General features: G+C 43.8%; 2 protein-coding genes across 2 annotated transcripts; one reads left to right on the top strand and one right to left on the bottom strand.

The window, feature by feature from the left end:
• The first annotated feature begins 733 nt into the window (after positions 1–733).
• LOC106645217 (uncharacterized) lies at positions 734–25,109 on the top strand. The gene is made up of 9 exons (XM_089591911.1): positions 734–910; positions 3,008–3,326; positions 4,879–5,184; positions 5,514–5,733; positions 14,479–14,723; positions 16,144–16,301; positions 21,185–21,276; positions 24,024–24,216; positions 24,868–25,109. The coding sequence occupies exons 2-9, from the start codon at positions 3,124–3,126 to the stop codon at positions 25,107–25,109; spliced, it is 1,659 nt and encodes a 552-aa protein (XP_089448037.1). The 5' UTR covers positions 734–910; positions 3,008–3,123.
• On the bottom strand, positions 5,810–7,567 carry LOC149374753 (voltage-dependent anion-selective channel-like). The gene is made up of 4 exons (XM_089592082.1): positions 7,415–7,567; positions 7,027–7,252; positions 6,554–6,766; positions 5,810–6,119 (listed from the first exon to the last, which is right to left on the bottom strand). Exons 1-4 carry the CDS (start codon positions 7,565–7,567, stop codon positions 5,854–5,856), a joined length of 858 nt encoding a protein of 285 aa, XP_089448208.1. The 3' UTR covers positions 5,810–5,853.
• Positions 25,110–26,045: the final 936 nt, after the last annotated feature.

Raw genomic sequence — 26,045 nt, 5'->3', positions numbered from 1 at the left:
ATATGTACACGTGTGTGCCTGCGCCTTGTATAACAAGTCAATTATTTGGATGGCGAGAGTATAACTTTTTGGAAGAAGGAGACGTGAAAGTTTGAAACAAGTACTCCAATTACGAGCCTGCGTCTCCCAATAATTTCAAATTGACCGTAAAAATGTGTCGGATTTACTCGGACACAAGACACCGACTCCGAGAGATTAACGAACCATTGCAATAACTCATCCAAACGAGAGTCATAGTAAACGCCGCGGTTGCGGCACGCGATCGCGTCTTCTCTCGAGTGCAACCGCGTGAACTTTACGATCCATTAGCGATGCCCCCACTGCAATCATCATCGAGTGGTTTCGTTAACGATCACTCGATGCACATATACATAAATATACGTACACAGCCGCGATCCGCGCCAAATTGGGCGCCAATGTTCCTCATACCTATACAAGTACAGCGCGCGATCGGTGATTTCGTTGAATGAATCAATTGCACGGCTGAAGATGTCGTTATGTATGGGGGGGGGAACCTAATACGATTCTCGCGTATAAGCACGCGACACACGAGAGGGAGAGAAGTAAAAGAACGACAAAAGGGAGGGAAAATTGAGCGCGGGTGGTGTGGCGGGACCCGTCGAGGGGGGTTGCGCGCGCCGAGCTCGCGGGGAGCAACTGGGGAAAGATGGGCCAACAACGCGCTCCTGATCATACACCCGTGCACTCAGTTTCCGCTTAACTCGCGCTACGGTAGCGTCGCGCGCCTTACCCATTGTTTACAAGTGCTTCGTTGGTTTGTTTGTTTTTTTTTTTTTTTTTTCCCCTCCCTTTTCCTCCACAACAAGTCAAATTTTTAGGGTAGACGTTTCGACGAGGAGAGGCAGCATTAAAAGAGACTGTACACACTTGCGCGCAGGGGACCCGGAACGTGAGTCCCCTTTGGCTTTTTGGATTAATATATCTCGGCTGCTTCTGCGAAAACAACGTGTATCATATAAATACACACGCTGATGCCGTGGCTGTTTACTACCTAGATAGGTACTTGGTCCGTTGGGCTTGGTTTATTAGTTCGGGGCTCAAAGGTTTCATGAATTGTGTGTGTGTATGACCGAACGTGATTGTCGCGGTTAATTGAAAACTTTTCCGTTCTCGAGTCCAAGGCGCGATGGTTTACCGCGGAGGGTTTCGACCCCAATACCTATACATGTAGGCTGCTATTGTCACCTTTTTATTTTTTTCTCGCTCAAGTATATTATATACTTGCTTTGTGTCTCGCGTTGCAGTGGAGAGCTCGTTTTGAGGATTGGGTGCTGAAATAATTTTTTTTTTTTTTTGGAGCAGAGTACGCACACACGTCGATTTAATGTTTTGCTCCTAAAGTTGATGCGGTGGGTCGCAAGCGTCTCATTTTCTGGGGATGAATTTTACATTTGTCCAAGTGAATGGAAAAAAAATTGCCTTACTTTTGGAGATACTTTGTACAGTTCGTTTTTTTTTTGTTTTTTTTCAACATTATCCATGATGGACTCGAGAGAAACCCTTTGACTTAGTATTTCCACGCGTGACGAGGTAAACGGATCGAGACGAGTTCCACTTGATTACGAGCCTCTCTTTTGACCCACATGATGGACGGATATTTTGAGAATACGTACAGATAATTTATTGTAATCAAAGCAGATGATTTTTTGTTTTTTTTTTCTGCATTCATAAAAAACATAATGGTTATAAGCGATCACGAAAACACGTGTGAACAAGATTAACGAAAAAAAAAAAAAAACTTTTTCAACCCGAGGGTGCAGAGCACAGGCTTAAAAGTGAGGAAACAAATTTGGCCGCAATTTCGACAACTAATTGCAGTAACCGATCCAACAAAACTGTGTTTTCACCTGTACCATTTACAAGGAGCACGTAACGTATCCAATTGGGGCAAACCTAACTTTAAAGAGCAACTATCACGTCAGACGTTCAGCTCAGCAAACATTGACACAATCCATTTTGTTAGTTTTTTTTTATTTTTCTTCTTGGGGACACATCGTGAAACACATTATAACACAATTACACTCAACAGAATGAAAACAAATAAGTAAATTTAAAAAAAAGTCACGAGCCGCCAGCGATATGTACATACAGTGGTACAGCGGAAAAAAACACACGCGCCCAAATTTGTTTTTACAAGAGATCTAGTTGTATTGTTTCGAAATACTTATTCGGATCACGTGTCCGCGTATCGGTGTACAGACGAGAGACGAATGATACCTCCTATACACCATTGAGACAATGGCGCGTGACATTGTCCCTTTTTTCTCTAGCATATATAATATATTTATGTACACATAAGTACCACCCCAGTTGTAATGAAATTGCCGAACCTTCAGGCATGAATAAATAATACAGAGAGAAGGAAATGAAAGTGTATACGTACCCGTAAATGTAAATGACGGGCGATAAAACGACAACTCACAAATTTCCCTCAATGGCAGATCAATGGGGTCCTCCAAGTACTTATACACACTGTGCTTATTGAGTTACGAAAAATTTTGGTCCGCAACGATGTATGATTATTTGTCGCGTCCTTTTTTGACTCGCGTGACGAGACCAAACTAGGGGGGGGGGTATAACTCGTTGACAACGCAAATCAGACGTTATACATTTCTTCGCGTTATCGACACGCACGATCGCTTAATCACTCGTGCGTTTGCAAATTGACGCTTGTTTTTATTTTCATTTTTATTTTTGCTTCCCCCTTATATACTCGTCGAAAAGTAGAACAAATCAATATTGCCGATACTCCGTTTAAGTATTTAAGGTTCGCAGGAAGTAGGACAAGATTTCGAGCGAGAGCGCGAATAACCAGTAATACACGTACATATGTATATATATATAATATATACCTTGCACCCACACACAGTAATGCATATACCTGTGTACACGTGGGGTCGATTCGACTATGCGATGTATTGGTGCCCCGAAATCATTCGGTTGTCCATTTTGTTATACTGGGAAACGCGCCCTGTGTTGTTTGCAGATTGTCGGTGAAAAAAAAAAGCAAACGCCAACACCCAAGAGGAGAGGGGCTGCCGAAAAATGACGACACGGGTGGAGTGTAGATGAGGGACGATTCGTGGCCAGGAGGGGGCGGAGATGGCGACGACCTCGACGATGCCCTGGTACAGCAATAACCAGAGCCGCGGCAGCAACGCGAGCAACGGTAACCACCACCATAGACCGGAAACCACCACCTGCCCGCCCACCAACTTTCCCGAGAACTTTAAGGAATTCTTCATGGCCCTCAGCGAGGATCCCGACGACCAACCCAGCATGCTCGAGGACAAACTCATACCCAGGTAATATTGGCAACAGTCGCATCCAGACACGCGTCAATGGAAAATCACGCATTAAGAAAAAAAGAGCCGAGAGAGTACAAATAACGTCGTAGATAAACAGGCATAGTCGCCGAAATCCATGAGCCCTGCTCTATAAATATACACTTGCAAAAAGCATCACGTATAAGCCCTTGGAGTTTCTGGCGGTAGAAATTCCCCTCCCCCCCCCTTGTCTTTGTACACAGGGGGCAGGGTGGGCTTCAAACGCGGCGAATCTCTCGAGTTCGCGCATACGCGATGCCTCGCAAAAGGCTCACCCAAGGGGCGATTTCTAATTCGACCTTCGTGCTTCGGTGAGCTTGGAAAATCTTTTTCGTCGCACGTCGAGGTGAAAGCGGCTTGAATCCGGCGATCAGTTGTAAGACCCAATGACTAAAACTGACACGTACAGGGTTTTGCTGGTACACGGCCAATTCGGTAGAGTGCCGCGTTACATCAGGCAAATGGCTCGCTTCGAGAGCTATCGAACGGATTATTTGTATACCGATCTGATGGTGCACAGTAATACTTTTGTGCGCGGGTTAAATGCACTACTTGAGCCCGGCGAAGAAGAAGAATAAGGATTAAGCTCGAGAGTCGATGAGAAAAGACGACGAGAGTGGCACTTGAAGTTTAAGCGAATTGCCTCCTGTACGTATATGTATCGTTGGACGTGTGAATGTGTGTGCACGACACGGAGGCAATTAATCCGCGATTCCTCTTCTTGGTGTAACGTATACATCTTCGTATACGCTCGCTCCCGCATGCAAATACAAGCACTTGCATCATCATCGAGTAAAGCCAGGGGGGCATTGGAGAGACTTTTTTTATTTTTCTCGTTCTCCCGACAGGATTTTGCATGCGAATGGTAGGGGTGCTACACCGGGATGTACCTTTCGGACGACTCCGATCGAGAGATTTTCTCTCGAGTTTCCGTCCCAAGTGCACGTCGATTCCTTTTCAAGTCGCGTACAGTTTGCGCGAGGGGAGGTTCCTTTTTTTCTCTCTCTCTTCCCTCCGAGTTACTAATACACTTTCTCGGGTGTGTCTTTCACAACTTTACGTGACACACGAAACCCGAGAAAAAAGTTTCCCACAGCCGTATACATTAGACAGGGCTACCATTGATTTTAACGTTAATTCGTCCAGACATCTGTTTTCCATAGCCGCGTGCAACATACCCAAACTTTGTTCTTCAAACCGATAAAGGTCGAATCGTATGTGGGTATAGGAGCAAAAACGCCACCTCCAGACGCCATTCGAACGAGAAATTCAATTTAAATCTGGCGCGCTTTTTTTCTTTTACCAAACGATTTCCATAATAATGAGATTATTCACGAGTTGGTGCTCGGTGTGATTATCTTTCAACCGTCACCTACACCCGCGCGGGGAGAAAAAAACAAAACCAAAAAAAAGAAAAAAAAAAAAAAAAAAAGCCATTATGAACATCGAGTCCTCGCGCAACCTCGCAGGCATCACCGTAAAACAGAGGGAAACTAACCGATTGGAAATAAAAAATAAAAAAAATTCGCAGAAAGGACGGCGACTCGGGGTACGGGGTGATTGTGAGCAGCAGCAGTAGCAGCAGCAGCAACAGCAGCCACGGCAAAAGTCACTGCCCCACCACCAGCACCACCAATCACAACAACAGCAGTAGCTTGAGCAACTTGGCCAAGCAACGCTGGCAAAAGCGGGCCTTCCAGCGGCGCAGCAGCGAGATCGAGGTCCGGTTGAACGGCACGTCCCACGGCCACGGCTGCGAGGCCAAATCCTCGCCCACGCCCTCGAGGAGGCGCAGCTCCAGCATCGCCGTCGCCCGACCCACTCCGGACCTCCACAGGTGCACCAATGCTACCCCTTGTCTTACTCGCGCTTCCTTTGTCCCGCGCATAGCCTCGGGGATGTGTATGTATTTTATATACACGACGGGACGTTGTTTCACGTGATCAGCACCAACAGCACACGTACCGATCGGCTGCTTGTACGATTCCTCTGCCCACACCCGTGCACCTACACACCCTTTTGCGGCTTCCTAATGCGCGCGCGCCTCTGCTCCCACTGAGGCTTCCTCTCTCGGGAATCACTTTTGCGGCTTGCTCGGACAAACTTTCCACTCGGAGCTTTCTCGTCCCACCGCAACGACTAACGGGGTGCCCTTGTCTCGTCCAGGTTCCTGCAGGCGGAGGCTGGCCCGTGGGGCCACTTGTCGCCCTCGGCGCGCAGCCCGACCCGCACGCCGACCCTCAGCCCGGCCATGCCGACCACGCCGCATCTGAGCCCCGGCGGGACCCCCAGCCCGACCAGTCCCGCGGCGCCCGCGTCGAGACTGCCGCCCCAGCCGAAGCACCGGGGCAGGACGAGCAGCATGCCCGCCGTGCCCAGGCACAGGGTGAGTCTGTTTATCTTTTTTTTCTTTCGATGATGGTGGTGTCGGGTGACGAGAGGGAGAGTCGTTGCGTAAGATGGAGAGGTTTATTGAAATACAGTAGAAAAAAAATGGGGATGGGGACTAGCCGGTGACGTCGAGGCCAAGGCCGATCTTGTGTTGGCCGCTCGCTAGGTTGGGCAGGTCGAGGCTGAAGGCGAGCGTGAGCAGTAGGTTCTCCTGGAGGTTGAGCTGCACGCTCGTCCCGAACTGGAGGTTCTTGTCGAGTTTGAGCCTCAGCTTGCACTTGTCGTCGAGCTTGTGGCCGATACCCGCGCCGGCGAACCACGGCCGGGCCTCCTCCTGGACCCCGACTTTGCAGTCCATCGCCACGTCTGTTTTTTCGTTTACTGGGGGAAAAAAAAATCCACCATTCCGTTCATTGGACGTTCACGCGAGAATCGAGCGCTCCGAGAATATAAATAACTTGAGATTGTCACATTTTTTTTTTTTTTTTTTTTTTTTTTTTTTTTTTTTTATATTCATCATCGCCCCTTAAGGGCTCAGACATGGCTATTTTGACACTATAAAGTGTATTTAGCCATACGTTGGGTTTAATAACAGTAGGGGGAAACGGTAGATAATAGATCGGTAGGTTTATTGAAGTACAAATCCCATCCAGAAAAAAACCTCATTCATTGATGAAATTTTTGTCCAGAGTGGAATTTGAACCCCGGCCATCGAGATCTGTAGGCAGACACGCTACCGACAGAGCCATCATGTGGCTCGCTCGGTTCTTGTAAACCCATTGCCGCGAAAACTGTTGAGTGAAAAACAGACAAACCTTTGTAGAAGGCGGAGAAGCCAAACTCCTTGGAAATTTGGATGCAGCGCAGGTGCGCCCCGAGTTCCCCGTCCTCGTAAGCCAGCGCCAGATCGTTTTTCGTCACCTGGGAGTTGCTCGTGCTGTAGCCGACCTGATACCCGAGGAACAAGCTCCTCGGCAGCTTTATCACCCCCGTGGCGAAGAGATCCGGCCTCCTCTCGTAATCCTTGGCTACACCCGCGTCACCATTATTTCACTTTTTTTTTTTTTTTTTTTTTTTTTTTTAACTCTCAAACCCTCCTTTAATTTTCATCCCCCCGGGAACAATGGACCGGAAAATTCAAACCATTCCCCCCCCCTTTTTTTTCTTCTTCTTTTCTTAATCTTGAAGAAACGGTAACGGGCCAAGTTTCGCGGTAAAGTTTGGGCGCCCGATCGTGAGCGTATACTCATGTATAAGTAGAGGTAAAAAAAGGAGAGCACCAACTTACTAAGTGAGCCCGTGGCGTGTAGGATGGCGTTGTAAAAGGCGCCCCCGGCCCTGCACGTGAGAGCCGCGTCGGTGGGGTTGTACGAGCAGCCAAAGTTCAGGTCGACGCTGTCCGATATGGTGCGCTTGAGCTTGTACTCGCCGACAAAGGGCCCGTTGGCCTCGACCTTGGCCGACAGCTCGCCGTAGCCCTCCGTGTCGTACTGCGCCATGAACGAGCCGCCCCCCTGTTCATCGAACCAAACGTCACTCGTGCGTATTTTTTTTTTTTTTTTTTTTTTTTTTTTTTTTTTTTTTTTTTTTTTTTTTTTTTTGGAGAAATTAATTTTACCGATACGAGAGCCGCGAGAGGTTATGGTAGAGGGATCGGAGGTGCGAGAGACACGTACCTTGAAGCTCTTGAGGTCAAGGGAGCCGCCGAACTCGAAGCCATAAGGCTTTTTGGGGATGACTTGCCGAACCTTCGCCGAGTCATAGGCGTAGCCTGTCCTGAAAACGTCCCGCGCTGTTTTGCCGAGGTCGCTGTACTGGGGTACGCTCATCTCATCCGGAATGTGTTTTTTTTTTTTGTCTCTTCTTCCTCTGGCCTTCCCTGCCCGCGATGGAGGTGATTAACGAGTTGTGGCAAAAGAAAAAAAAACCCGAGGGGTTAAGGAGAGGGAGGGGGGAGAAAAATTCTTTGGGGGGTTTTTTTTTTTTTCTTCGCACGAGTTGTACAAGTAAAAAAAGAACAAAAAAAATAAGGAAAAAAAGGAATAAAAAAAAAAGGGGAAAAAAGCAGAGGTGGCTGTAGCGCGCGCCTCGGACGTCTGCTCGCTGAAGTTGATCGCGGAATGCCGACGAAACAGTGGAACGCTTACATCAACGAGTTTACCCGACTGTATCTCGAAGAACGTGTCTTTCAATCGGCTTCTGCGGAGGATAAGTAGGTACCCTTTTTCGCTCACCTTTTTTTTTTGTTTTTTTCTTTTTTGTTACTCTTTGGGGGGGAAAACGTATACACGTGCTTATATATTAAAAAAAAAAAAATGACCCAACTTTTAAAGAGACAACAAACAGCACCACGTGGCATTTCTCTCTTTTCCCGTTGCAATAGCGCAGCCTTACGCAAATATGTCATCCCACCGTTAACTTGTTCCGGGACCGTAAAGCTTTGGACCTCTGTTGCGCGGCTATCGCGAAACAGCATAAGACGCGTGGCGCAAAATGACCTATACACCTGTTTACCCTGTATAGTGTGCGCGCCAACTACTCGATCGCCTTATTTCCATCGCAAAAGCTTCTGTGTACACAGAAGCGCCTCGATCGCGTGATATCGTCAAAGGTGCACAGTATATAATATATATAGGCGGGGGAGAGGGTGCCATTTCCATTAAAGTATTTGCATGATCGGCGCTGGCTTGGGATACTTGAGCACCAGAAATCGCGCGTCCCGAATTTAATTTCCCTACTCTCGCGTGCCGCGCATAATCGCATAATGGACTGCTCCGACTGCGCTGGATCCCCCTCTGACTCGATTAGAGACCAGGTATATGTGTGTTCGTGTTACGGGATTCCCAATGACCCTAATCTCTCTCTGCTCTGCTGGTCACCACTTGTCCCTCCCCCTGCACTGTACACCTGATGTTTGATATAGACCTATACACCGATGCTCTCTGGTCCTCTATGTAATCCGCGGGCGACGACAACCCGAATTTCATTACCTGCGGTAATATAACGTATACCCCCTTCTCCGGATGGGTGCGCAAAATTCCTTCTTGTACTTATACTCTTGTCTCCGTCTGCACTGCTCGGATGACTTTTTTTTCTTTTTTTTTTTTTTTCTGCTGAGCCAGCGACGGACGAGCTCGACGGGACTTGAAATTTCGGGTCGAGTGTAATTCAGCTCTTTCAACGGGTTCCGCATACGTATAGGTATACACAGATACGTCTGTACATAAACATCCATTCGTACGTTTTCTTGGCTGGCGTTGCGCGTTACAGGAATACATATAGGAGCAATTTTACGAGTTACCGACGATTCCGAGTGCAAGCACGTGTAGAAATATAACTTATAAGCGCCTTCTCAACGTTCCTTTCGGTACCGGAATGTGTTTCGATTACGTACAGCTTGGATAGCAAAAAGTTACATCCATGAAACATCGTCACCCACCGAGAGAGCGCGTCAGAAAGAGGCTCGTAATTGCCAGTTGATTAATGTGGAGACGAAAAGAAAAAAAATATACATCGTGGATAATCAAGTTTTTCCCTGCAACGTTCAATTTTCATGCACGACCTTTGAATTCTCGCCAAAGGTACTTTAGTCCCTCCGTATACTTGAGAGTTGCGGCTCTTTAACATTTGGGGCTTCGAGTGCGCTTAGTTTTCAAATTTTCGCGCGAAAGAGAGATTCAGAAACAGCTGTGCCTGTTCCAACGAAATGAATCGCGTGGCCCGTCATCGTTTTTTACAGTTGAACAGTCGACGTTTTCACCCGAAAGAGCCAAGTTGATCCCCTTTCTTTTATACCTACAGCACAACAGAATTGTTCTTTTAATCTTTTCGGGCAACGCCGCACATGATTACAATGTACATAAATATGAGATGAAAATTGAAACACTTTACATGGGAAATTGTAAAATTTTCCATTCAGTTTCCAATGAGCATCTGTGAAATGCATAATGTATATTTTTCACAAAGGATACAGTAAGAGTTTTCGACTATTTTTTTTAGCATTGTACAAATGACTCCGTGAAAAAACTGCGGTTAAAAAGCCCCAAAGAGTCGAAGAAATTTATTTTTCTAATTCATACCGTCTCTCAAGTTTTTCTCCCTGCTTTCAGCTGTAAAGTACTGACTTATGTGTCTTTACGTTCGGGGATTCATCAACTTTCCTGCTGGATACTAGTAAAAGATAAAAATCCTCGTCAAATTTTTTTTTTTTTTTTTTTCTGAATTAAATGGTAACATTCTTATGTAGAGAAAAACATACGATATTCACTCTGGCTCAACTTTTTTTTTTTTTTTTTGGTGAATGGGTATAATATAACACAGAAATGGAAAAAATGCAGGAATTAACAGGTAATCCGAACCAGCGTGGAATTTTTTCTAACAAATGTGCTCGGGGGTGTTTTTTTTCAAATGTAAAAACGAACTACATTACACACGTATACATAACAATCCATTTTATGGTTTCCGCGAAGATAAAATAAAAATACCCTCGAAAACACAAAAAAAACTCACATTTGTTTTTCAAACAGAGAACAGTTTATAAAAATAAGCAAGTCGAAAAAAAAAAACATTGAATATTATAAACGTTGGATCGAAACTTTGTGGAGGGGAAAAAAAAAAAAATAATAAAAGTGCCACTCTGGTAATTGGGGCTCGTATACTTAAATAATTGACGGGACCAAAAACGCGCGTCCGCAATTTATCCAATAAATCGAGTATTACCGCGCACCACAGGTATATACAGCGCTATCTAATTATCAATGCACGTGGGTATGGGGCACTCATAATACATTTCGCAAGGTTTAATTTAATTTTGATTTTTCCCGTAAAAAGTAGCTACATCAATTGAATCACTCGATACATGATACATTAGCAAAGAGAAAATTTCGCTCGGCATAACGAACGGCGCGCCGTTGCGGGAGAGCGACTCTGTTCTATTGTCAAATGAAATCAATTAAATTTTAATTGCAATTACACGAATATTCTTTTGTCCCAACAGTCTGTGGGTGCAACATAAAGTTTTGAATCACCGTAAATCAAACATGTATCGGGAAAAGAGCTCGCAAAATCAATAACACACTCGACTCGGGTGTTTCTGCACGTGTACAATGGCGATCGACTGTCGCGAAGAAACAAGGAAGTAAGTGTCTCACGTTTTTTCCTCCACCTCCGAACAAACACACACACGGCATATCACGTGTCCGATTCAATAGCAGCGATTGGTGGTCACGAGTGAAAAAGTCATATTAGTCGCGCGGACGAGGGCCCCTTTCTTTTCCTCGTACAAAAGGGGGGAAAAGAAACCCTCCCCGAGGGGAACACGCCCCGGGATCGTGATTCGAATTCGCTAGTGTCATTTAAGAAGTAGCTCGAGCTGAAAACGACTCCAAAGCGCGCGTGTACGATAAAACTGGGCTCGACTTTTTTTTTCGACTCGAGGCTTTCGTCAACCACCTCACGCGGGGCTGTGTGCAAGAGAGGGAGAGAGAAAAATTTAATTAAACGGTACATCTTGATTGTACAAGCTTCGCGCGAAATTAAATTAAATTTTTCCCGCAGCTGATGATCTCCCGATTGAGCCGTGATGCCTGCGTTTCAGCTGATAAACGGAGGACGGCAATGCGGACTTTCCACAACTTTATTAACTTTTTCTCGGACCTTTTTTGTAATTATGACCTATTGGTGTACCTACTGGCTGAAAACAAAAAAAAAAAAAAAACAACATCCTCTTCCTCGTATTTTTTCTAACATGCATTCGAGAATTGCGTCGCAATAAGCTCTGATGCCGTAGCGGTAAATCCACCCCTTTTTTTCCCCCCGCGTGAACCCACCCCTGATGATTTCACGGGAATCTCAGAAACTCGGCTACTGTAGGCGTTTCATCCGACTCCTCTTGTATCTGTTTATATGGGTACATGTGCAATTTTGTCAAGAAACGCTGATAGCGACTGTATACCGGTTCTCGGAATGTGGGGTGAAAATGCACAACTTTTTAATCCACGATAAGTTTTCATGGGGGGGGGGGAGGGTAAGGCAACAGATTAGACGTGGTAAAAACTCGTCAGTTCCTCGTTACGTGGGCAATTTCCTCTGTTTCCCATTGCAAATGGTAAAAATAATGAAGGTGCATCGAGTACCTATCCTTCGAATATCCGAGACTCGAAATGTTGAACCACGGCGTATAGCGGTATAGAACGTTCGCAAACAGGAGTGTATATATGGGTACGAAGGTAAACTGGACGCAAATCCTGTACGTACACCCCACAGTACTGTGCAAAGGGCGCACTGATGAGGCAGCATCGCCCGACAAAGCCGATTGTGCACCGTTGCAATAGGTGTGGTTGTTGCGTGAACGTTCGCATTGTTGCTTTGCAAGTTCCAAAGCTCTCTGTGTGCAAGCCAATTGAATGTTAACTAGTACGTCGACGATGAACGTTTTCGCGAAATCTAAGCTTTTTCTTCCATCATAGTATACTTACTACTGGAGTATCATTAATGGACGGAGAGGGACTTGGACACAATTTTATTCAAGCACTTGAACCTTTTTTTCCGAGTCAAGTGTATATTTGTTTTGCTGAAAATTTTTTTTCACTCGTCATTATTTTTACAATAAAACATTGAGAAAAACTTTTTTTTTTTTCTCGCAGAAAAATGCCAAGCTTTGCACGTATTTTAAAGATTATTTAAAAGTCTTTGAAATAAGATATTTAAACCTTTTTTCCAGTACTTGGACTTTTTTTTTTTTTCAAATTGCAAAGCCATGTTTCTATACTGGAAAACACTTTGTTAAGCACTGCGTTGAAAAAAATTGTAAATTTGTTTTTTTTATAAATAACGCGTTACGTTGTGAGCAAAAAATGATTTGAAAAAAAAAAAAATTGAAAAAGAATCCGCTCCTCATAACATATTCCCCGATTCGCTTGTAAACGTACCACGCGTCGCACCCCCCCCCCCCGGTTGAACTACATAAAATAGAGGGAAAGGTATTACTCGCAATAATACATTTCCACCCTCAACGGTTACAAATGGCCAAGCACCAATATACTCCATACATACCCACTCAGTTTTCGAATCGCTTTGTCACTTTTTTTTTTGTTTCCGTTGCGTGACACCTTGAACCGTACACGCGTAGATAAGAAAACAGCCACTCTCAGCTCGTCCATAAAATAAATTTGAAGAGCTTTGTCACAAGGAGGGTGAGCTCCTCTCCTACGCAATGAAAAAAAAAAAAAAAAAACAAAAAAAAATAGTACACTTGTCACCTCGACGGACGATGTATACGTGCTTGTATACATATTTGTAAAAGTCTTCCTCGTTGTCTCCGGAGGAGACAGGCAGCTGTTCCGCAACATTAAATTTACTCGGCCACGTAAGCACCCACTCGTTTGTTCGTGACACAACGATTAATTATTAACCTCGATCTTACCAAAGCGTATATTTTACCTATATACACGCTCTTACACAGCCATGAGCCACCGAAGCACTCCCACATGACGGACCTTCCGTCCAACCAGCTCCATGTATATAGAGTAACAGAATTTTCATCAGAAAAAGAAAAAAACATCCAATGCAGGAGAGTCAAGGGGGCGTGTAAGAAACCATCGGGGTACTCTGGTTCACTCATCCGTCTCTGTTGAAAGATCATCCCCCACGGCATGCACGGATTACCTATCGCGTTACCGCTACCCAATTAGCCGCGGTCCGACGCACCGCCCGGCCATAATTATTGTACACGCAAAAGTTAACGTATACAACCCAAGCTCCGCTCTCTCGTCTTTGGATGGTAATCATCCCCAAATTGTCATTGCTTTACCGTGCACTCTCTATAACGCAGGCACACGCGCCAGGGTGTATTAATTCCGTCCGCAGGCTCTTTCCGAATAATACATGCAAACGGCCCTGCATCCACAGTCGCGCTCTGCCGAACTCTCTCGTGTAATTATATATACCTACCTACACCTACATCGGTATAATATATACACGTGCGCGCCCACATCCGACCTACGCACGTGTACCTCGTACCTGTAGTGCAAACGGCTAGCCAATAACACGGGCGTCCATGTACAGCTGGAAGTTAAGTTATATATAGGTATGGCCAGCTACCACTGCGAGATGAGCCGATGGTACCTAATAATAGAACATACCTACACTGTAGAGCATAGGTGAGCCACGCACATATATTATATACCCATCGGTACAAACACTCTATGCACGGGTGCTCGGTGCTCATCATCACCCCTTAGCTCGCTCATTGGCTTAATAGATTAAACGCGCGTATGCGTGTATATAGCGGTGCATGATGGACAGCTCATGTGTCGGTTGCCTCGTGTATACAATACCTAGACACGCTCCCTCTCTGCGTTTGTTCGCGGGTGTCGAGGTTTTGCACCTTCCCATACGATACTTTTCTCATCCAGGATCGGCGGAATTTTTCGCAAGTGAGTCGGTGCAATTTATGGGAATAAAATACCCACAAAATAATATATTGAATGTTGAAAATCCTTTGTATGTAACACGTTATGCTATATACACGAGTAAAGAAATATTTGAAGAGCGCATAATTATATACGAGTGTACACCTATAAAGTATTTGAGAGACGAGCAAAGGGGTACAAATAACACCTGGATCGAGCCATATAATATAAGCTTGATTTGTCCCACGATATGGGTTATTAGTCACAATATTTATCAGAGACGCGCTCGTATAAAAACGCGTATAGGTACAGCTGTTTGTGTGTTGCAGCCAATGCTGGCGGATACGAGGCGCGGAGCCGTGGGCGGCAACAACGGGATCGCGGGTAACGGCGACGACGAGACGGAGGACGGGGTCGAGTACTACAGGGTGCGCTCCTTCTCGATAACCGCCAACGGGGTCTTCAACCTCGGCGACGCCCTCAAGAGCCGGCGCAGCCGCAGCATCAACAGCGTCACCTCGTCTAACACCAGCTGCAGCAGCGTGCGCGACATCAAGGACCCCAGGCTGCTCAAGTTTGTCCATATGATTGTTATTACGTGATGATTACGCTTGTTACGCGCCCTCGATCCGCCAAGACATTCGTACCCGAGACGCGCTCGTGACATTGAGGGCTTTTTTTTTCGTCGCCAGCCGTCGTGCCATACTTTTCTTTTCTTTTCTTTTTTTTTTTTTTTTGATTCGTCGATCGTGTTTTCCTTTCGTGTACACTCTCCTCGTCCCCGCCGTGAATATAAATTTCGAGTTACCGTCACCTTCAGCCCCAACGCGCTCGCAGGGGATCAAGGGATGCCATTTGTTTTTGTCTCGCTACGTGTACTCTTGCCATTATTATCATACTCGTGTGCAAACTTTTCGCGAATACGCTCACTGTTTTCAATGTAATTATTTTTAGTACCGATGAGCACTCGGTAAGATGCTCGAGAACAAAACTTTGATATCCAAACGTATTTTTTTAATGTTTTTTTTTTTTTTTTTTTTTTGTTTTTTTTTTCATACACAAAATATTATCGGAAATAAGGTGGTTTTCTGGACTCTACTTTGATACGTTCTTCCACTAGGATATCGATAAATTTACCGTTCGTCTGGCCATGCGAGAGCATTTCTTTTTTTCCTTCGTTGACTCCTTTTGGCTAAAATCACGACTTTGCGACTGGATTTTTCATTATTACAGAAAATAGTTTTTACTCTTTGAAGCCTGTGATGCATGGCTAAAAATATTCATGCAACACAGACGAACCAATTGCATACGTATCGATACGGTCATTTTTTCGCGCTTTCAAAAGGTATAAAATTCGTGCTTGAAAATTATGAAAAAAAACTACCTTACCCGTAAAAGTAGTTGATTCATTTGTATTAAAATTTAATGTCCGTAGACATTCATTGAAATTAGTGCCGAGCTCGAAAGAAGGAAGAAACCGGCGTAATCCACACCGAAGTAGAACGTATCAGCGTAAGGTCAGACGCGCGCATGCATTAAGCACATATAATATATGAGTACCCGCCGGGTATTTCAACTCGCCCTATTTATACAACTTTCGGATGTAGTTGTTAAAGTACCCTGCAGTACCATATACCTTAGATTAAAAATTTGTTAATCTATATACCGAGACGTTTCGAAAGGATCAAGCGCTACATTAAAACCACCCTCGCACCGCCAACGGTGGACCAAAATTTAAGTAAAATTTCTCAATGGGCACGATGCTCGCTATACGTGTACCAAAAATAGAGCCCTAATTTCCATGCGCCGAGCCAAAACGAAACTCGCGAGCATCCGTAAACTAGAGCACCACTAGCGAGCTATCTCCTTCGGGCACATTTTCGGTCCGAAACACCCGCAATCGCGCAAACAGGAGACGAGCAAAATTCATGCAATATATACTACAACGTCAATGCGCATGTATATATCAAGGATGTCCTCTGTCGTTTGTCCAGCTCGGCGTCCCAACTCTCCGAAATGGAAAACGGCGAGCCAAACGAGCCCTCGGCCGCGTACAAGGTCGGCATGCTCGGCGCTTCCGGGGTCGGCAAGACGGCCCTCACCGCCCAATTCTGCACCAGCGAGTACATCTGCGCTTACGACGCGTCCCTCGGTAAGCTGCTTTTATTCTTCGCTGCTTAATAATTATGTTATTACACGCTCGTGTGACACCAGCACCAACAATCGACGTATCAAGTATACCACATGCATATTGCGTATACGTACAAGGTCTCTTGCGCCCACAGCGCCTAATATATACTCTTTTACGACCCGCGCGGATTATACATGCATATATGCATTTAATGCGTTCGCGGGTGGTAATATCCTTCGTTTATTTACTGCTGTTCTTATATGAGGGGGGGGAAAAACGTGGATTTTCCTTCTTGGCATCGGTTATACTGTTTTTTTCCTCAACAACACTCACTCGCATGTATAGACGCGCAATCGGTGTCAGGGCTTGCGTTGTTTCGACTCCCACGCGTGAGCATCCTGATGTTTTACGAGATGCTCCGAAGTATATACTTGACGGAAAAATTTTATTGTTTATTTCATTCTTTTCATTTACCGATAAAAGAAATCGTGTGTAATTTTCGTGCGAAGCAAGGGAACGCACAGTCGAGTATATTGGCCGCATGGATACAGCAAATGAAACGCACAGTATATACAGCGACAGCTTGGGTCCAAATCCCGAGGGATGCCCGTCCGAGTACATCCAAAAGGAATCAAAGTTCGCGATTTCGAGGGGGAATCACGTGTACGTATAAGAGTACACAAAAAACTTTCTCGGCCAGACTTGGCGTGCCATACATATATAGACGAGGTGTATAAATAGAGACTCGTCCAGGCCGCGGTAGGCCGCTAATCGGGCGTCACGTGCATCACGCATGGCCGGGGCGCTGAAAAGCCGTGTGTTATAGGGGATAGAGAGCGAGGGAGGTGAGTGGCCACAAGCATACATAGAGCAAACGCGAGAAGGAGACGGATGTATAATATGTATATGTGGGTGGTGCAGCTGCCGCGCGTTGGATATTTATTTGCATTTAATCAAAAGGCGCAGCTCGCTGCCACGCTCCCGGGTCAACGGCTATACCTATCGCGTGCACTATAATTAGTTTGCGACCCCCCCCCCTGGGGTATAATACATTAACATACAAGTAGGTACCCTTATATCGAGCGCAAATTGTCACCTCGACGGGTTACACTTATACTTTATGTTTCGAGAAAACCAATAGTCGGGAGAGTATAAGTCGTGGAGAAACATTTTATGCTCGAGAGGATGAAAACGCAAAGTGGAATAACAGCGTGACATAATCGACGTACGCTTTCAATGGGCGATGGTGTGATTGTCCTTTCGATCGAGCTACAGGCAAAAGTCAATTATCGTGATTGATGGATGTGCCATTTTCGATGTTTGTTTTTGGTATCATATATATACACATCGATTACTTATCCGATATACAGCTCGACCGTCCCCCACCCCCAATTAGTTAAATCGACTGTTTGTCATAATACAGGGAGCTGCCAGCATGCTTTGGAAGAATTTTTAAGATAGAAGGTACCATCCACGCGTTAAATATACCACTGTGGTATCCTACCTATATGCACAATCACGTACCAATATAATGTGGTTTTTTTTTTTAAAACGATGTGATTTTTTTGTACAAACAAACAAAGACGTCGGGTATATAACGTATATATACCTTGAACCATTGTTACTCAAAGTGTAATTGTTTCAATAAAATGCGTAGAAGTCGATCGATACTCATGGTATGATACTTTATGAATTTGAAAATTGCGTTACACGGGCAACGAGAGCTACAGATAAAGGGAAGCGATATGTATCAGGAAACAAAAGCCACGATGGGCCACAAACGACAGGAGTCGACAGGTGCGCTTTACCCACATGTACGTATATGGGCATTGTACACGCGTATAAGCGTGGGTGGATTACAGGAGCGGAGATTATTTAACGCGGTCACGCGCGAACCCCGCGTAATAAAACCCCCCCGCGCGCAGCCAATCGGACCGAGCAAACAAACGGCCACGACGAAGCGCGAAATCGTGCCGGAGACCGGGATAATTAAATACTCTCTTTATTTGTGCGTCGCTCGTTTCCGCGATATTTCCAACGCGAATGGTAACATCGTTTAATATCCCACTGTCCACACGCGCTGCAGTCACTCTCATTTCGAGCTCTTTAAATTTTGCCCCCCCCCCCCTCGAACAAACATCCGAGGAACGAATAAATCAATGATTGCGCTGTGGCGAGCAAACAAAAAAGTGTACACTTATTACGCTTGCGTTATAGGAAGGGGGGGGGGAGTTCTTATCGCACGACATATTGCACGTCAGAGTCGAGGGGCACTTTATCTCTTGGCGGTAAAAAAGAAAAAAAAAAAAAAAAAAAAAAAAAAAAGAGCTTATTGCGGCGGACGGAAATGGACGGGCTCCGCGAGCCAAAGTTCAAAGCACTCGCTCGTGGTGCGAGGAAGTAAGTATAAGGTGTACAAGCGTCTCTACAGCCAGAAACACGTTCGTTCGTAAATCGATAATCGGCCTCCCCCCCTCGCTGCGGAGTGAGCTCCCCGACGCGGTCGATACTTTACGGGCCGTCACGTCGTTGTCGAGGTATATGTGGGTACTATGCTCAACCCTAAGTGAAGCGCGTGTGGCTGTGCAGTGGGTGTACGTCAGCCAGAGGGGAGGAAAACACGAGCCAAACTGCGCGAGGACTATTGGCTCGGATGCCCGGCTCGTTACTTATACCAATATTGTCTTCTTTATCTGGCTCTGCCGTAATATGGTGTCCCTTTTTTTTTTTTTCGGGGCGCCATCGGTGACTTTAGCTTGGCGTCGATTCGCGTCGACTGCATTTACGACTCGCTTTTCTGGGACTGGGATTTTTGATTCACGAATTTCCTACCGTGCGTTTTCAACTGACACAAAGTTTTTAGTTTTTTCAAGTATTACACCGTTTTTTTTTTTTTTTGTTTTTTTTTACAAAATATTATGTGTCTTGTAATACAATTTTTTAGCTCTGGTAATACTAAATAAATCGGGCGAAAAAAAAAAAAGAAAAATCATAAACGAATAAGAATACCGAGGCACAACGGTATACTAACATTATGCGTAGCCACGTAATCTTAAGTGAAATATGTTTCCTCGATAAAATTCGAATCGTAAGGTGAGAATAAATATTGATGGGAGGGATTTTTCCAATTTTGGATGAAAAATGTTTCCCTGGTCATCATTTTAAGCACGTCTGCTCCATATACGAGTGCCCCTTGCGTTTTTAAAAGGGTAAAACTTGCTCAGAAAATCGATGTTGCATTAAAATTGTTTTCATTCGTTTACTATAAGCTTGTGTCAACAAAATTTTGTGGGATGAAAGAAGTTAATATAGCAATATTACTAGATTATTGAAATTTTATAAAACTTTTGCATATATAGTTTAAAAAAACGAAGCTTTTTAATTTCAACTATTTGTAACGCGAAAGAAACTATGGGCAAAAGTAAACATGAGTTAGTGAGCAATAAATTTTTTTTTTTTTTTACTAACATTCTGATAGGAAATTAAATTCTTTTTTCGTGGTAGAAAATATTTTTAATACTCATTATGATTACGTTTCATAGAAAAAAAAAAACAAAAAAATCACTTTTCAATAATTTATTCATCTTTGTGTCAATAGGATAAATATGATACCCGATATTTGATGACAACTGGCTTTGTAACTCGACTTTTATGTATGGGTACATAATTTCATACGTAGGATCGTAAAATGTATAAATAATGGAAAACATCGAGCTTTGGGAGTACGCGCACTTAAACAGATGAAAGGAGAAGACCAAGACGGAGCTGTTACTTTCATCAAGTCGCGGTAAAAAAAAGTACCCATACAAGATGGTTCACGGAGTATACCAACGGGGCGGGGAAAAGGCGCAAAAAATCAAGTCACACGAGTCTGACCTCGCGCATGGCTGGAGCGAAAGCTCTCGAGTCCCCTTTCTTACCTTTGCGAGATTTTCCAGGACAACAGCGTGCACGCGGCGCGACTCTCGTCCCGTACATTTTTATGACTTTTTACATCGCACGTCTCTCCCTCTCCTCGGCCCCTTTCAAAGGAGCCTCTCTCCTTCGCACTCCCGAGCATGAATAAGTGATCGCTATGCATCACCTTCGCCACCTCGGCCCGCGACGAATATCCTGCTCTCTCTCATCTCCACTTTCACGGGTACGTGTGTGCAATACAACTGCAGAGGCGACACAAGTACCCTCCACTCTACCATCGCTGGCATGTTTTTTCCCTTTCATTTCCTCATATTCATGTATTTTTACTCTGTTTTTTTTTTTTTTTTTTCATCAATCACGCGTTGACTCTGAAGTTTAGCAGCTTTTCTTTCTGCTTGGCTTTGACACGAACGATTAGGATTATTTATTACTTGGGGCAAAGTATCCCACCCAACCGACCATTACATCGTATAATATCCATCATATAGTTTATATTTACACGAGACTCAAATGGGGTGTTCTCGCTCCCCATGTATTCATGAGGTACGTCCCATCAGATGAGCGAAACCGAGATGTATAATATATAATTGGGTGCGAGCAAAAATCTCAAAGTTGCGACGTTTGATTCGCAAACCCTTTTGCACGTATCAATTCAAAAGACATTCCCCCAGTGACCATGTAAGTAAAAGTTCGTGGTGAAATCATCACGGGGGAGTTGCCGACTCTGGGGCGCGTTAATAACTTTAGAGCCATTTTCGGGACATTTGATAGTTTGGAACTCCAACTGCGTGACTATACCCATACACGCGAGCACACAGCCGCGCATACGTTATTAAAGTTTTCACCCGTTGTATACTTGCTCGTACGAGTACATAACCACGTGCGCGCTACCCTTTTATTGCTATACGTACAAACGAAACGAATCGATGAAAAGATAGAGATGAGATGAACTGATGGGAGGGGAAAAAAAAAATATTTTGTTGTAGATGACGAGTACGGGCAGAAGAGCGTATCGGTGATGCTCGACGGTCAGGAGACCGAGCTCGAGATCATCGATCATCCGGCCCAAGAGATGTCGGTGAGTACGCATTTTGTTATTATCATTTCCACTAGCGTAGCGGTGCACGAATGTATTTTCACAACGTAATCTCAATCGCAAAAAAAAAAATAAATAAATAAAATACGATTCTCCTGTTGCAAGTGAATGTACTCGAGAGTGCCGTGTATGTGCGATATTTTTGAAAGACGCGACTCTTTTGAATGGAGCGGATTTAAAATACGATTTCAAAAGCTATACCGGGTGTACATGTACCGGTGAAAAAGCGATTTTTTTTTTTTCCTTCGTACCGATCAAAGCCGAATTTTTTCAATCATCGGAAAAAGGATACAAAACTCGCACGAAGCTTTACCTTGAAATAGAAAAAAAAAAAAAAAAAAAAGAAAAGAAAATTCGTCGTCCAAACGAAATATTGAGCGCCGGACAACAAGCTCGAGAGAAACGAAAGAACCCGGAGGTGTTGAAATTAGCCGTATCGCGATATCATTGATTGATACGCTTAGCCAATGGAGCGAGCAACGGGAGGTCGGGAGGGGATTAGCCGATAAAGGACGATTCGTCACTTTGGCTGTACATGGTAGATCTAATCGGAGGAAAAATAACACGGACACCTTTACCCGAAGAAAAACATGCTTTGCAGCGAGAGTTAGTGGGAAGGGAGAAAAAGCGTATGTGTAAAACATCCCCCATTGGCATCGATTCGAAAAGAAAATTGGCTCTCGAACTCGATGCGCCTTCGAGTGCACTTGTACCGCTTGCGTCAAATAATTGGATAAGTTGGAAATGAAAGTTGCCGGTGTAGCTGTATACGGGAGAGAAGCTTCGAATTATACCGAACGAGGCGTATATCGCGCGATAATTGCGATTCAATGTCTTTCTCGCGTTTTGCGCTTTTAATTTATCCGAGTGCACTGTGCGTCGGCGCGCATAAATATATACCTGATGCGACGGTATACGTTGGGGGGAGAAAACGCGGAAGGACGCGAAGCCATTCGTATCGGCGCAATTTACATTTCAGAGCGCGTCTCGCCCTCGCGCTCCTTTCTCTCGTGTACCATTAGAGAGTGTTTAACCCAATTGCCGGGAAGGGGACTAATAAATGTCAAAGTGAAAAATACTTTTGCGCGCCCTTGTTTGTTGTCGTGTTCGATCACGAGCTTATTTGCCGATTACGATGTAAAATATGAGCAGGGGGTGTGCACAGTTACATATTTTGGGTGATTTACTAAACAACACAAATTAAATATAAATATTACATAAACATTGTGTATCTTCTCACTTCAAAGAATATCAAAAAATATGCACAATTATTATGTTGTAATAGTCAGCATACCCCGTTTTAAATATAAAAATTAAAATTGAACAGATTTCGAATCGGCCACTTGCAAATATTAAATATTCGTTCCTAACACTCTCATATCAGGTTGTTATACCTCAAGGAGCCCGAAAAAAGTAGTGGCTATCTTCTAACTTCAGCATTTTTGAATTAACATCAAAAATTTTTAAAATTGCCATATGAATGTTCGTACCACAAAGAAGCCGAAAAAATTAGTATGTATTAAAAATGATAGACGCTAGACTGGCCTATTGGAATTCAAATTAAATTCATCGTAGCATAACAGACAGCGGCAAACGGATGACAAGCCGCACGTATATACGACGCTGTACTCTCGTCATTCAACTTTCACATCCTTTCGTTTGTGATTTAATCGTATCTCTCTCTCTCTCTCTCTCTCCCTTGACGTATACTGGCTTTAATTCAATTCAATCGCGTAATTACTCGCAATTCGCGATGGATGAGATGGGATGGATCAATCGAGGGGATTATCGTTAATTTTGTTCTAGAGAGAGAGAGAGAGAGAAAAGAAGCGATGAATTGACGCTCGCAAGATGAAAATTTTTTCTATACCTACTGAATTTTCACGATTGAAAAAAAAAATTGTGGCTACTTATGTGTTTATTTAGAAAATTCAGAAAAAGCTGAGCATAAAAAATGTGCCTCGGTCTCGATTACAACAATTGAGAGCCTATATATTACGAGCTCAAGTGAGATCTTAAAAATAAACAACGAAATACATCACTCGAGGACGTAAAAAATGCATGGTCTAATTTTTTGTGAAAGCTAGATTTTTGTTTCCAAGTGATTTATCAACTCGAAAGTTTTTTTTTTTTTTTTTCTTTATCTTAGACAACTTAATCAGCAAAATACACTTTGTTTCCGGTATCTCAAAAAGGGGCTTGACAAATGGCTCGTAACTTTTGAGATATACAATTTACGCGTCGCTTACATAAAATGTACATATACATTATGCGTCAAAAGTATAGTTTTCAAATCTATAAACACCCACATCTCGGTCTTTGATCAAAATCGAAGCAAAGCGACTCCTTTGTTCGCTTACCACGCGCACCGTACATGTATACGTACATAAGTGCACGTGTGACATTGCGGATGGAAAAAAAAATGATATTAATGAAGGTACACCCTTGTCTGGCAACATGATTGGTAGTTGGAGCACGACTATTCATTTAGAATTTCAATTACCATTCCCCAACATTTCGATGTCCTTCGGGCATATCCTTTTTAGGGAACAGGATGATGAAAATGGGGGAAAACCACCACACGGCAGAGCTATATCATTATTCAATATGCACATGTATACCTATACAAGGCAAAGCAAAAGACAAGTCGAATCGAGTACTTGTGATGATAAATACATATGTTGTCTGTAATAAAAGAGGTGAGGATTACCCACTTTTTGCCCGCACAGACCGAGGCGTTCTGCTCGACGTACAACCCGGACGTGTTCGTGATCGTGTACTCGGTGGTGGACAGGAGCAGCTTCAAACACGCGGAGCAGACCCTCATGTACCTTTGGAACAACAACTACATGGCCAGCCGTGGGGTCATACTCGTCGGCAACATGGCCGATCTCGAGCGCAAACGAGAAGTCTCTACCATAAGTGAGTACACCCACGCCCTTCCCTCCCTTATTTTTTGTTCGAGTCTTTGGGGTTGCCACGCGCGACAATCGGGAAATCGCCGTCCGAGAGCTGGGAATCCCCCGTTTGTTTTGCGCGCAACCGGCTTTTCGGGCCGAGACCTGCGTACCATCCAAGCGCTATGTATATTATCGCTGAGAACAAATAAAGCATCTTCCACTCACAACCCCCTTTGTTTCTTAATGAAAACACTTTTTTTTTTTTTTATGAGTTCATGTTTCGATGTGACGGCGAATAGGTCCTTGGACCGGTGATTTTTTTTTTTTTTTTTTTTTTTTGTTCCACCTACAATAAAGTCGAAAGTAATGACGTTTCGTGCTGCTTTCGCGATATTACATTTGTCCTCGCGGTGGAGCACGGAACGACACGATCAGAAATTGCGACCCACTGGGAGATCATTGCGATAAAAAGAAGAAGAAAAAAATTTTTTTCCTCCCACATCCTCCGTTCGGGGTATCGATAAAATGTCATCCACGTTCACGTGCACATCGTGCGCGATGGGGGAAATGTCGTTCGAGCAATATACCTTCGATTTAGGAGGGGGGGGGGGCAAAAATCAATAATATATAAATTACGTGTGTGTGTGTGTCTCGTACCTGCTCCACCGATCAGCCGGTCGGCGCTTGGCGACGACCTTCAACTGCAAATTCATCGAGACGTCGTCGGGGATAGCGCACCACGTGGACGAGCTCCTCGTCGGGATAATAGCCCAGATAAAGTTGAACCCGCAGCGCAACAGGGACCAGTCGAGCCGCCGTCGGCGCCACAAGCATACCCACAAGAAGATCCTCAAGAGCATACTCGGTGGCTTCCACAGGAAGACCAAGAGCTGCGAAAATCTCTTCACCATATGAGCACCGACAACGCCCACGGTACGCGCATATGTTTTTTTTTTTTTTTTCTTTTTTTTTTCTCCTTCCCCCGTCGCACTTTGTCGCTCTACTTCTGCTGCATCTTCTGCGGAACAGAGGCAACATTTTCAACCTTATTTTTTATCGTTACAAAAAGGGTGTTTTAAACACCGATACGTGTAGGAAATTAATTACATTCAGTACGCTATTTTAGATGGATAATTGACTATACGATAATTACGAAACATTTTCATCATTATTAACATAATATATGATTAACCTTTAAGGTTTATTATTATTAATCACATGTATATCGGTGATTGAGTGCATGGGAATTCGTTTTACTTGTCGGTAAAATGGATATTTTTATAAAGTAGTTTTTAATAAGCATACCCACACATATGTATATATAAGGTACCTAATGCATATTATAATATAACTTTTGGGAGTAGACGAAGAATGAACGGTTTTTTAATACATTCACTTGGTTTTTAGTTTGAGGGGAAAAACTGTTTATTGGGAATACCCATGGGATTAATACGATGTATCATTAGAAAATAATGCTTCTATTTGTGTAGTATTTCATCATTTTCTAACGAGCTAATAGAATACGGTTGTTTTCTGTCACCAGAAAAAAAGTATAATCGCACACATTGAAAGTTATAGATGCTGGACGATATTTTGACAGTCATTTTTATATTTTATAGTGTTAGAAAGACTTTTTGTTGTGGTCGAAACTCAATTTTTTTTTACTATTTAGATAAATTATTTTTTCTTTATTTATCTAAAATTTCTACAATTTCTACAATTTCTCAGAGAAAGGGTGTTCGTAGAAAAAGTAGTATTTCAACAAGATCTACAATTTTTTATAAAAAAACAAAAAAAAAAAAAAGCTTGTGTAAGACATCAATTTGCAGCGTAACCCTCACCACTTACAAA

This window comes from Copidosoma floridanum, unplaced genomic scaffold (assembly GCF_036245765.1).
Source record: "Copidosoma floridanum isolate Cflo_tuat_1 unplaced genomic scaffold, Cflo_Japanese_pri ptg000014l, whole genome shotgun sequence".
NCBI lineage: Eukaryota > Metazoa > Arthropoda > Insecta > Hymenoptera > Encyrtidae > Copidosoma > Copidosoma floridanum.
Note: the sequence above shows the minus strand (reverse complement) of the source record. Positions and strands in the feature narration are given on the sequence as shown.